The 14,087-nt window shown below is 35.3% G+C and overlaps 1 protein-coding gene across 2 annotated transcripts in view; it reads right to left on the reverse strand.

The window, feature by feature from the left end:
• The window catches only part of LRCH2 (leucine rich repeats and calponin homology domain containing 2), a 102,768-nt gene that overhangs the window by 49,146 nt on the left and 39,535 nt on the right, over positions 1-14,087 (reverse strand). For both annotated transcript variants that reach the window (XM_032620823.1, XM_032620824.1), the window contains 8 exons: positions 13,334-13,439; positions 13,114-13,250; positions 7,990-8,123; positions 3,589-3,676; positions 3,176-3,287; positions 2,874-2,971; positions 2,719-2,777; positions 964-1,071 (listed from right to left, as the gene is read on the reverse strand). In XM_032620823.1, coding sequence (XP_032476714.1) covers positions 964-1,071; positions 2,719-2,777; positions 2,874-2,971; positions 3,176-3,287; positions 3,589-3,676; positions 7,990-8,123; positions 13,114-13,250; positions 13,334-13,439 — 842 coding nt within the window. The remainder of the gene's footprint in view (positions 1-963; positions 1,072-2,718; positions 2,778-2,873; positions 2,972-3,175; positions 3,288-3,588; positions 3,677-7,989; positions 8,124-13,113; positions 13,251-13,333; positions 13,440-14,087) is intronic.

The raw sequence follows: 14,087 nt of genomic DNA on the forward strand, positions 1-14,087 counted from the left end.
AATTCTATAAATGCAGTAGCAGTGCAAAAAAAAGATACTGAGTGATTATTTTTTAAAAATAGTAGCCCCTAAAACCACACATCTGTCATTGAATAAGTTTTAATAGTAATTATTTTTCAAAGCATCTTTGAAATGCCAGTATACTTTTTTAAGCTTCCCAAAACATGGTCATATGATCTATAAACATTTATTGCTTTGAATAAGTAAAATGCTTAGTAGTTATCCATGTTAAGTGCACCAAAATTATTCTTTTAATTTTCTCAAAACAAAAAAATCTTAGATCTGCTTTATTATTTCAAAACTATAAATGCAGTACTCTCAGTACATGAAGATGGCAATAAAGCTGACCCTCAGCAGCACATAGAACTTTTTCTGTGTTAAAAATGGACCTGCACTGATTTTACACTCATTAACACAATGTCCTCCTCATTGCCAATAACACGCATTTGGAGAAAGCCCAGCCAGAGGGAGAAATGCTCCTTGACCAAGAAACAGACTAAAGTGAACCTGTGACTCTCAAATCGTCACACTGATTTAATCAACGATTATATAATTCAGTTCAATTTTAAGGAGTTTACACATATCCCAAGTAACTCAAAATCTGATAAAAAGCACACTATATACTTGTGACACGTACTTGGAAAAAAATGCTCATAACATATTTAATGCTACTGTGAGCTAAGGTGAATATCAACAATTATTATTATTTAGCACCAGGAATAAAAAAGAGATATCAAAGCAATAATTAAATATAATGACTAGATGAGTATAAAGTATTCTGTTAATTGTATATGTAACTTTCTATTTCTCTCCTAAGAATTTCCTATTGTCTTTTAGTAGTTAGTCCCTTGAAATAGATCTTAAGATGGTCCTATTATTTACTGTTTATTTGAGAATCTTTAAATACTCAGATTTAATGATTATAAAAGTTGCCCACTTAAATCTCATTACTGAAAAAGATACCTGTTCTTCTGCTCTTGCTGCAATAACTGAGCAGCTATTTTCCTCAAATCAGTTACTTCTTTCAAACCATCATCTTCTTCCTCAGCAAGTAATTGCTCTTTCCCAAGTCTGAAAGGTGACACAAACATGGTTATCCAAAAAGTAAGGCAGATGATATTTTATGCCAGCTTCCAAATGTAGAAACCATTTTTTATTTTTAATAGCATGTGAAAGCTAAAGCCCTATAACGTCCTTGTATTTAAAATGTTAAAATAAGAAATAAAGAATATTTAAGGAATATAAAAACATATCTATCCTCTCAATAGGCAACGTGGCATACTGGTTATATTAATATAATTAATGGCTAAAAGGTAAACTGCACCACCATTTTGTAATTTCTGAAATGTGTAATGGCCATAGTAGTTTAACAATGCATATTCTCCATCTTGAGTGTAATAAGGACCACAGAGCTCTATTTGGCCTATCTTTAGAGATAGAAAATGCTATGAAAATCTCTCATTTTATCAAGCCACTCTACTCTTAGCAGTTTATTCGTTTTGATTTTCAAAATCTCTATGTAAGATGTTTAAGTAGTAGAAATCCAAAATAGATTGACAGACTGGCAATTTGCCAAAAAACACTCATTAAAATATATAGTTTTATCATTCAAAAAGAACAAAGAGATTTTAAAATTGTCCTCCAAACTCTAGTAATTTTACCCCAAAGGTATTTCATTTAAAAAATGGTACCAAGCCTAAGACTCTGTATCTTTACCATATCTTGCATGCCACTGGAGACTCAAGTATAGGCAACTGTCCTCATGAGATAAGGTGAGAAAGTAAGAGACGAATGAAATATAGAGTACAAGACAAAGCACTGTATCTCCCTATGGGGTACCAGAGATGATTAATTAATGACTGTTAAAAAGTTACCAATGAGGTCATTTGGGGGAAGCACAATGCAGAGAAAAGAGAAAAACTTGGGGATCAGAGAGAGAGAGCTAGGTTCACACCCGAGGTTCTAGTGGACACTAGCTAAGTAGTTCTAGACAAGAAACTTCAGTCTCCGAGCTTCACCTTCCTCATCTGTAAAAATGTGGACAATATCGACCCCACAGGATTTAGTGAAGATTAAGTAAGAAACATGGCAAAACACATAGCACAGATCCTGGTATATGGTAGGTATTCAACAAATGCTCCTTGCTTCCTGCAGCTATGAAGTAACTTGAAGGAGTGACTGAAAAATGTGGTAGGTCATATTCCATCATTTCATAAGATAAATGATACAGAAAAGATCCAAAGTACAATTATTTTAATAAAATAGAGAAGTAAATACCCTTAAAATTACCATAACCAGTCTGATGAAACAGAAAGTGTATTAGACCAAGAGTCAGAACACCTGAGTTCCAGACATTTGAAACTCCAAGCCTCAGTACCCTTATCGGTTAAATTATGCCAATACCATCTGTTTTAAAGAGTTGTTAGATAGCTCAAATGAGGCAATGTATGGGAAGGTACAGTATTCTTCAGTAATAATAATGGGTGATATTATAATTACACTTATAGGGGAAAACAGAGTATATACTACACTCAACTTATATGTTCAGTATAATTTTCAGTTTAATTGAGGAATGCAGACAGATGAAATATTCACAAATTAACTATCTGAACTTAACAGGTAAATGAACAAAAAAAAATTCGTTCAAGTAGAAATATCTAAAGAATATTTCAAGTATTAGTAAGTAACATTTCAATTTGAGAATTAGTGTGTGCTTACCTTTTTTCATCTCCCAATTCTTCATTTTTCTGAGATTTTTCAGGGCCTTTTTCTTTTCCCTTATACAAAAGAAAGTTATCATTTTAAAATGTATTGTTCACTTTTGTGAGATTAAGGAGAACATGTTATTAATACTTGTTCAAAGTTTTCTTTACCTTAAGGAAAGTGACAAATGATCCAATAGGTGCATCTCCCTGTTCAGGAACTGCTATATCATCTGTGTTGGGGTCAGTAAAATCATACACCTCCTGGTCTAAGTGGAGATTAATATTTATTAGAAAATATGAATAGTAAACAGTATTCTCTGACACTGCAGTGCTTAGAAAAAAGTACATTTTCCCAATAAAAGAGTTGGCCAAAGATACTATAATTTTTTAAAGGCCATTTTAAATAAAATATTCATTTTTAATAAGAGCTATGTACATGATATAAAAATAGCAGACACCATATGAATTACCTTTCTGAGAATCAGGTTTACTTCCTACTGAGTGACTGTCATTTCTTGATGTCTGCTCTCTATTTGATTCTGAGACTTGAGAATGAAGGCTGATTGTATCGTCATCTGATGGCTGAACAGAATAAGCAAAAAGTAAAAATGAGGCGTTTTAAACATATGATAAGGATTAAGTTGCTTTAATATCACATCTTAAGTATAGAACATCTGATTTAAATCTCCAGTTTTCAAACCAAAAATTAACATGAGGTTTACTGTTCTGCTTTTTAAAACGTGCATGTCTTTTTTTCATTTGAAGTCATAAAATGCATGATGATCATATTTTTAAGCAAAAGAAATCAAGTGTGTGCAAGTGTCTATTTCAAAGCTCTAATAAAATTTTAAAATAAAACAGTTCAGCAATAGAGAAGACTCACTTCCGTTGTAGACAATCGTTTCTCTCCGTTATCACTTCCAATTCCAGAGTCAGGGCCATGATTTTTATTTGGATAAAAATCTTCCATACTATGGAAATACAAATTCTAAGGGCAGTTAGGGTTTTCTTCTTAAATAGATAATACATAACTGACCTAAAATTTCCCTAGATAATACAGTCTTACACATTTTTGATATGTAGGATCCTTAAAGACATGAGGAGAAAAATATCAGATCATACAAAACACTTTATTCATGTCCCTCATGTAATATTTTTCTTTCATGTGCTCTGTTGTAAAAACTTAACAATAGCTTATTATTTCTCCTGAGATTCAGAAAAGCAGACAGCCATGCTAGAAAATCATCTTGATAAAGACCTATTTTTATCAGTTTGACAAATTTCACCACAGAATGCTGAAATGTTTTTTAACTTTAATTCATAGAGTTTTTTCTTCATTATCTTTAAAAATATATTTTAGATTTGTAAATAAGGCCCATTTAGTAATTAAGAAAAGAGAAAAAAGGCAAAAAAAGTCTGTGACTCATTGAATAAGCAATTGTTTTGGTGTGAGGATAGAGCTGTCCTTGCAAATTTCTGAATTACAGTATGCCACCCAGGTTGCAAGATATTTTTCACTTTAATTTGCAAATTTACTATACACTCTACACTGACCACTGATTATGTGCCAAGAATTGGGCTAGGTGCTTTAAAGGTAATACCTTATACATTCCTTGTGAAAACTCTAGCAGGTTAGTGGTGCTTTTTCATTTTATGGAAGAGGAAAGTGAGGCCAGGAGGGGTTGAAAAAATTGCCCAATGACACGCAACTTGTAAATGGCAGTCTAAATTTGTTCCCAAGATTATCTAACACTAAAGTCCCTAATCTTAATCACTATGCTATACTCCCTCCCCAAATACTGATTTTATACTTTTCAAAAGTATATCAACAAACTTAGGGAAGCAATTACCAAGTGTCAAGGCACTATGCTGAACACCTGAGATGAGATGAATTTTAAAATGTTTGGCTTCAATGGGCTCTCAGCCCAGAGGGGAAGGGAGTATGTTTATATGTTTTGAAGAATATGACAAAGGTAAATATAAAGTGCTGTGAGAAAAGAGAGATTAACTAATTCTCCTTGGTAAGGTTAGGAAAGGCCTCATCCAAGAAAGTGGCATTTGAGATGAATCTTGAAGGATGAAAAGAGGCAACAATTGCTAGCATTTGTTGAGTGTCTACATTGTGTTAGATACTATGCCAGGTACACATCATATTTTATTTATAATCCTTACATTATACAATTTACGCATTATTTCTTTTTACAAATGAAGATAATACAGCTTACAAAAGTTAACTTCCCAAGGGGGAAAATTATGACATTTACTGAATATTATTCATTGAACTAGTTGCCAAGCACACATTTAATTCTCACAACAAGCTTATGAAGTGTGTATTGCTAACATTTTAAATAAAGAAACAGGCTCAGAGAGATTAAATAATTTACACAGCCCACAGAGGAATTACGAGAGGTTAAACCATGATTAGAACTGAAATCCATCTGACTCCACTGCACAATAATACATCCATGTACTATACTAAAATACATTGGTGTATTCGTAATAGACAATAATGATAATAATAAGCTATTTGTTGAGGAATTATTATGGATCAGACATTGTGTTAAGTACTCTATATACATTATTTCATTTAATCCTGACAGCATCCATATGGTTATTTCCCTTTTCATATATAATAAAGCTGAGAACCAGAGATATCATGACACAAGGACATACAGTTATTAAGGGTCGGAGAAGAGCTTCACAGGCATATTATGTCTGACTCCAAAAGCTGATGATAAGTATAGCTACTGTAATGCCTATGTAAAATAAAGAGTTTACAAAAGAGTCAAGGCACAGAAAGTAGTAAGAACCATATAGCCAAGAACATGAGTGTGAAACTCAAAGTACAAGAACTTTCTAAGTAATTCAGTACCAGCTGTGAGTGAGAGATAAGCACACCCAAAAGCCAACTCATAAATAAACTCTATTGACCTGCACTGTCCAATACAGTAGCCACCAGTCATATATGGCTATTGAGCATCTGAAATGTGACTAGTCCAAATTGAGACATGCTATAAATGTAAAATAAATACTAGATTTCAAAGATTTAAAAGGAAGAAAAAGAATGTGAAATAGCTTACTAATTTTTTACATTTAATTATATGTTGAAATGACATGATATATTGGGTTAAGTAACATACATTATTAAAATTAATTTCACCTGCTTATTACTTTTTTTAAGTGGGCTACAAGAAAATTTAAAATTACTTACGTGGCTCACATTGCCTTTCTATTGGACGGCACTGCTAGAGAACATCTCCAAAATATATCTCAATTCTGTCCACTCCTTTTAATCTCTACTGCAATAACCCTATTCAAGACCCCTTGATCTCTTGGCAGTACCACAACAACCTAACTAGTCCCTGTACTTCTACTCTTGTATACTTCCAATGTATTCTCTCTGTAAGAGCCAAAATAGTTTTTTTTTAACATAATTCAGATCATGTTATTCTCCTGTTTATAACTGTCCAATGACTTCCCACTGTACTTTAAATAAAATTCAAACTCCTTACCACAGCCCCCAAAGCCCCCACATGACTTCAGCCCTGACTACCTCTCCAAAATCAACTTATACCACAATGCTGGCCTCCTTTCAGCTTTTTAACACAGCAAGTTTCTTCCTAACTTAACGCCTTTGCACATGGCATTATTTCTGCCTGAAATGCTCTTCCCCTCACTCTTGCCACAGCTAGCTTTTCTCCTTCCACGTCTTGACTTAAAACCTCACCTTCTCAGAGACATTCCCTGACCACACTCCTGAAACCTGTTCCTTTCTCTCAAAGCAGTCACCACAATTTGAAATTGTGTGTGTGTGTGTGTGTGTGTGTGTGTGTGTGTTCTTGCTTTATTTACTGACTGACATCCTCCACTAGAATGTGAGCTTCATGAGAGCCAAGGCCAATGTGTATATAATTAAATAAAACATACCCTGAGGGCTTCCCTGGTGGCGCAGTGGTTGAGAGTCCGCCTGCCGATGCAGGGGACGTAGGTTCGTGTCCCGGTCTGGGAAGATCCCACAGGCTGCAGAGCGGCTGGCCCCGTGAGCCATGGCCGCTGAGCCTGCGCGTCCGGAGCCTGTGCTCCGCAGCAGAAGAGGCCACAGCAGTGAGAGGCCCGCGTACCGCAAAAAAAAAAAAAAAAAAAAAAAAAAACATACCCTGAACCTGCCGGTAGGCATTCAACTAATATTTTTATTTATTTATTTATTTATTTATTTATTTATTTTGTGGTACGCAGGCCTCTCACTGTTGTGGCCTCTCCCGTTGCAGAGCACAGGCTCCGGACACGCAGGCTCAGTGGCCATGGCTCACGGGCCCAGCCGCTCCGCGGCATGTGGGATCTTCCCAGACCAGAGCACGAACCCGTGTCCCCTGCATCGGCAGGCGGACTCTCAACCACTGCACCACCAGGGAAGCCCCAACTGATATTTTTAAAATAAATAAATGACTAATACAATGAATGCTGTTACTAAAGTAATTTTTAAATAAATATAAAGCATACTAATAGAGATTAGTATATGAACTAATTCTAATTTTTATAGAATTGTTTGGTCTACTATCTTTTATAATATTAAACAAAATAATCTTTGGGAACTAAAGTTAATGTTCTGATATTTAATTCTACTGAGGCAACAAAAATATTCAAGAAAAAGTCCTATTTGTGAATTCAAGAACTTGCACTGTTAACAACAGTATACTCTCATCCAACTCCAAATTATTTTCCATGCTACTAGACGGAATTATGTTTTCATAAAATTGTTCAGACCAATCTACATCTCGAAAGGATGAATTAAAAACAAAATATCAAATCTAACATTTCAAAATCTCATGAGTAGAAAAACACCAATATCATAGAGAACATCAATGGTAACTCAACTTTGATCCAGACATAAAGAATATGAAGGTGAAAGGTATCCCGAAATGTCTTGCTCTTCCGCTAACCTCAGTTCAAAGTCAAATTCTACTTGTTATTTGACACGTACAACAGAGTAATCACAGGAGTAAATTAACAGTTGTCAAGTGCTGAGAAATTAGTGTTTCTGTACTATGCCAAATCTTTACATTTTACTACTAAAAGCTTTAATAATAAATTTTTGAGAAAATTCCAAATGTATTCTAGTATACCAAAAGTTCATTCTATGATGGTGATATTTCACTTCAGCCAATTATTTAACACTGGGCCAATCAGTCTAAGTGTATTCAGTATACTTGAGATTAATAAATATCTTTTATATAGAAAGAAGACACAATAATCATGAAATGAGACTGTCAGAATATTACATTACCTGTCTGTGAGAGGTTGGGAGGGCATTCTTTTACTCAATGATGGAAGATCCAGAGAATCTGGTTTCTTATCCATTCTGCAACATGCTTGGATATTTAAGTATTTAAATATGTGTACTTTACCTTTTAAACATATCTGTCAGTAAATAATAAAGATTTAATTATATAGGTCCAAATATAAATGTCATCTACCAATTTATTGATAAATTTTAATAATCTCAAATTATTCGGAGACATAACAATCATGAGAGATAGTTTGCATATTTAAATAATTTGTACTTCTGACACTAGGTGAAAAAAATCTGACAACACTGATACCAACTAAAATTCTATTGCGGTCTCTGTTCTTATTAGAAAAATAAGTTAATTTTTCTGTATTTCACTGGGTTTTTTTGTTAAAAGCACAATGTACAAACCACTAAACAATATAAAATTTATAATTCATGAAAGTTGCCTTTATTCGAAAAAAATGAAAAGAAATATATTCATTGTAGTGGTAAGAACAGAAAATAATAATCCATGTAATTCTTTAAAGTAATCTCATCAGAATCACTAAGTCATTTGGGCTAAACACTGGAAGAAAGCTAATCAAAAGAATGTAAATATAGGAAAAATGAATTTGTTGAAAGGTGTGACGGTAGGCCAGTTAGAATAAAATAAAGCTTTAAATGGTCAATTCAACTAAGACAATATCCTGAAAAGTTATTTTCATTGGTGATAAAGAAAAGGAATAACGAAGGGAAAAATACTATGTGAAAGAAAATATTCTATAATAAAAAAGATAGACAATGCACAGTAGGGAAACAGTAAGTCAGCTTTACAAAGGTTAACTACAGTCACCATAAGTGTTATCGAATAAGTATTTCTCAAAAATTAGAATAAAAAATGTTTTGTTTTATGGGCACACATAACCTAGCAACACACAAAACAATGAACAAAGAAAACAGTAAGAAAAGTACATTAAAATGTAATTATCATTCCACGTAGAAAGGATAAACCTAATAGATACCAGATCTGACCTGACCACTGAAAAACTTCATTTAAGAGGAAAATTTAAAACATCTGAGCTATTAGAATATAAATACATTACCAATTAAAATGTATCCTATTGTCTGTCCAAACTATTTTTAAAAAGTATCTATTTCCAAATTAAATGATGGCAAATTACTTTCTTTTGTAAATTTAATTTATATCATAATAATTCATGTACATAGTTTTAAAAATCAAAGTGAATTACAAAACTGATAACAAAAACTTAATCCCCCATTCCACCCCTTTCAATCTCTAAGACCCAGTCCCCACATTCAACTCTTTCAGTTGGTTTCTGCTTTTTACCTTCATATTTATAAATAACATGGGTCGAATGCTATTTTTTTATTTTTCAATTATATATTTTATTTATTGAGGTCTTACTAAGGAAGATGAGGACTTAGATTCCTTATGTTACCACTACCACTGAGGCATGAGATAGATGGGCTCCTGGCTGAGCAGCTGGAACCTGTCCCCTGTGGACAGATACTCCAAGATAAAGATAATGGCAGGAGCAAGGAGGAGCTGAGTCCTGCTTGGATGAAAGATAAAGAGACCATGCATTTCTCATTCTTGAGGTCAAGGAGACCTCCCCAACTACACATGCGCAGAAAGGTTCCTCAGAGGTCAGAGAAGGGATGGGGGCGCCAGACCATAATACGTTTGGTTAACTTCCCAGAAATCCTTGCACTGGAATCCATCTGGCTGAAAGAGGCATGCGCACACAGGAGAGGACCCTGAGTTAAACCAAATATGGACTCAGAGCCAGGCAAAGGAAACCCGGAAGAACTGCCCTATATAAGTGATTTGAATCACCTCTCTGGTGCGCTCCTGCTCATTAAGGAGGACGCCCACACCCTTTCTCTCCAGGTGTGTATCTCAGCTTTGCTTCTGTCTTAACAGTTTCTCTGTGTGCTCTCCCACTTGTGCTGTGTCTCTAAACTTTGTACCTGTTTTTACAGTTTTTGCCTCCTTGAAACATTCTTGCTTTCAAACGTGGCAAGAGCCAGGGAAACTTTGTTTCTAGCCTCTAGCCCCTGGTGGTCTAGTGGCTAGGATTCCTGGTTTTCACCCAGTCTACCCAGGTTCAATTCCTGGGCAGGGAATTAAGATCTCGCTTCAAGCCATCGCTCACTGCTGTCTCCACAAGATCACCACCACTATCACATATCATCAAACCACCTTCCTCCCATCCCCAATCCCTACCAACTCATATAAACATACTTCCTCCCTCTTCAGAAGCATAACATAGTGGTTAGAGCATGGATTCTGGAGTCAGACTACCTTGGTCTGAAACCAGGCTCCACCATATGCTAGCCGTGTGACCTTGGACAAGTCACTAAACATCTATGCCTCTGTTTCCTCCTATATAAAATGAGGTATAATGACAGTACCTGTTTTATAGGGTTGCTATAAGAAATGAATTAATGCATGTAAAGCATTTTCAACAGTGCCTGGAGCATGGTAAGTGCCATATAAATCTCTGCTATTATTATAACTATGTCACAATTTTTCATTAAATCAAAATCCAGTATGTACAATATTATGACCAAGAAAATATTCACAGATGAGCTACATAGGTTAGTAGATTACACTTCCTTTCTCCTGTTTTTTTTTTCCTAAAATGACTACTTGTCCCATTTTTTTCCTCTGCATAATTTTCTGTATGCCTATTACTAATTCATTCCTGACTCTGACAGAACTGTAAAACATCGCTCCATATTGACAAACACATCAAGTCAGGTATCAATTTCTTTCTTCTTTTTCTATTTTCTTTTTGGAGACAACCCCCCTTTTCCAAACTGACTTGTTGCTCTCTAGGTCTATGCATACCTGTTTATCTTGGACATGAATTCTTTCTTAATTTACTCCCTCATTTTGATATAGTATATCCTCTGCTAGCTTCCTAGTAAAGGGTGCGGGAGAGCTAAAATTTCTGAGATCTTTCATGTTTGAAACTTTTTTCTATCTTACATTTAACTGATAGTTTGACTTTATAAAGTTGGAGGTATTTCCTCAGTCTTTGAAGGCATCATTCTAACATCTTCTAGCTTCCCATGCTGCTGCTGAGAAGTCATTCTGATTACCACCGCTATGAATGTGACCCATGTTGTTTCAATGGAAGCCTTTCAGTGTTTTTGGTCTTTCATGTTAGAAATTATTTCTGCAATATCTAGTGATCCATTGCTGTCTGTTCATTTTCAAAGTGAAACAATAAGAAGCCAAATGGAAGCTCTATGTATGAGGGAGAAGTTTATCAACGGTGAGCCTCACTGTCTAGATTTCAGACAGTGACTGCACACTTCTTCAGGGGCCTGCCAACGATCAGTATATCTATAGGTCTTTTCTCCTAGTTCAGTCAATTTACCAAGAGAGAAATCCACCAACTCTGCCTGAGATATATAAGAGAGGCTGCAAGTATTCTGGGAGCCAAGCAAGAGACATCTACTGGAGAGTCCCAGCATTCAGTATGTAAGCATTCACTGTTTCCAGTATGGGGTCTCACCCCTACCCACAGCTGTACCTGGAGCCCCTGACTCTGGTTGAGTCTCTCTATAGCTGTGCTGTCCAATACAGTAGTCACTAGCCACATGTGGCTATTTAAATTTAATCTAAATAAAACTAAAAATGTAATTCTTCAGTCACACTATGTACTTTCAAGTGCTCATTAGCCACTTGTGGCTACCACACTGCAGGTTTAGAACATTTCCATCATCACAGAAAGTTCTAATAGACAGTGCTGCTCTAAAGAGTAAACTCCAGGCTTATATTGAGGCAAGGAACTATACTCATTTGGCTGCTGAGCTGAGGAGGAGAATCTGAGAGAATCCACCTACTCCTCAGAGTAAACCCTAGGCTTCTGCTAAGGCAAGGGAGGGGAAGTCATGTAGCTGTGGAGCTAAGGACAAGAATCAGAGTGTCAACCTAGACCTGTAGTATCAAATATGTTAACCACTAGTCATGTAAACCTATTTAAATTTCAATTAATCAAAATGAAATTAAATTGAAAATTTGGTTCCTTAGTCGCACTAGCCATATTTCAAGTACTCAATAGCAAGTGGCTATGGTATTAGACATCACATGTTATAGAACACTCCAATCATTCAGAAAGTTTACTGGATATCAAAGCCTTAGATATTCTACAGACCTTCATGTTTTCAGTCTTTCATACCTATATTTGTAGTTACATGATTCCTTCAATAATCACAAAAGAAACAGTCAAGCCATTCCCAGATTTAACACAGTAAAATCAACTTGCTTCTTGTTGCCTTCTCCCACAGCAGACACAGTTTCAGCTTTCCCCAATCTGCTAGGGCAGCTACTACCAGGACCCCAGCCAGCCTAAAAAGGCACCTCCTTTGCAATGAGTGGAATGCACCTTTGTAGGAAGAAAAAGGCAACCTGTCTTCTGGATGTATACAAACCCAGTGCCAGGGCATGTAGCTTAGAAATAGAGTGCAGGCTGGCATTTCACTACCATGTGCCTCCTCAGCCAGATACTCTTGTGCCGTGTAAGTAGAGATCCTAGTTACCACTATTTCACTTATTTTCCATTTTCCAACATTCTGTTGCCATCTCTCCCCTGCTGTCCTCTTCTGTCTCATTCTTTGTCCTCGTGGGTTTACAGCTTAGTGTATTCCTATGCTATAATTTTAGTGGATTCCACGTGGATTTAATTCTCAAACTAAATGTATGAATTAAAACTTTTCCACTTGTATATTTTTCTTTCTGTTATGATTCCACCTATCAGTGCTGAAAATGTATTCTGATCAATCACACAACAAATCTCAAGTAGATATATACCTGAGTAGGACAGAGGTAGAGACTCCATAGTCTATCCTTTTAAAATAACATAGACAACCAGAATTATCAGTTCACAAGCAGAAAGTTGATATCTGGGTGATCCAAATCCTAATCTCTAGAAAGTACGCTAAACCTCCTGCCAAAGTGAAAAAGTCACTTCTCAGAAAAACTCTTTGAGACAATACCTCAAAAACAAATTGACTCTTAATTCTGATGCTTTTTGATTTACCAGTAACAGATATAATTCTTAATAAAAATAGAAGAAACAAGTATCATTTTTTAAAATTACAAACCTGCGCTGGTGGTACTTGCAATGGATTGTTATCCAAAATTATTACTTGTAAATGATGCAGCTTCCTGTAACAAACTGGAATTTCGGTCACTTTATTACAAGAGAAATCCAGCTTGACTAAGGGAAGATCTCCTAATTCTGTTCAGGAATAAAAAATAATTAAATTAAATTCTACATAGGTACTCTCTTGTTCTCGTGAGTAAGAACAGTGAGCATCTTACCATCTGGCAATACATGAAGATTATTTCTTCTTATATTTAGCTCTCTAAGTGACTGTAATTTTCCCATTTGTTGGGGAAGAACCTGAATCTCATTGCAGCTAATATCCTAAGGAAAACAAGAAAATAAAATTATAACAAACTAACAGAGAAATAGAGATGTATTTCAACTTTTAAATTAAACCACATGGCTAATAGCTAGTAAAAGTCACCTCTAATGTCATTTCTCTAAACATTGATTATCAGGCAGATTTCCATTTATATTACATCGAGAAATCAACTCAGCACAGTTAACATACATTTTTCTGTGCAAAAATGTAAGGTTACAACTTAGTACTACATAAGTCAGCCTTTTGAAAATCTCAACTAAAGACCACTCTTACCAACTAAAAACAGAAGTAAGGATGATCCAGGTGCTCTTAATTCATAGGTAAAAATGAAAGACAACTATCAATCATTGTGATAATTTGTCAATTATAGTAGTTGTTTTGAGATACTTGGTTGGGCAGAAGCTGAGAAAGTCAAGGATTTACAGATGTGAGCTGAAGAACCAAAGACCATGGTCAGCATCGATTTAACTAAACCTATTTCTCAAAGGGATACAAAACATGAGGGATTACAAGCTCAAAATTGTGTGGCTCACCTCATAACCAAAAGGCATTCTAGGAGATCTAATCAGAAATGTCTCAGGGTTAGGTTAAAATGCAAACCCCAATTTAAAGGTAAACAAGACCACCTTTCCATAATATGAGGATAA

The sequence above is a fragment of the Phocoena sinus genome, chromosome X (assembly GCF_008692025.1).
Source record: "Phocoena sinus isolate mPhoSin1 chromosome X, mPhoSin1.pri, whole genome shotgun sequence".
Classification (NCBI taxonomy): domain Eukaryota; kingdom Metazoa; phylum Chordata; class Mammalia; order Artiodactyla; family Phocoenidae; genus Phocoena; species Phocoena sinus.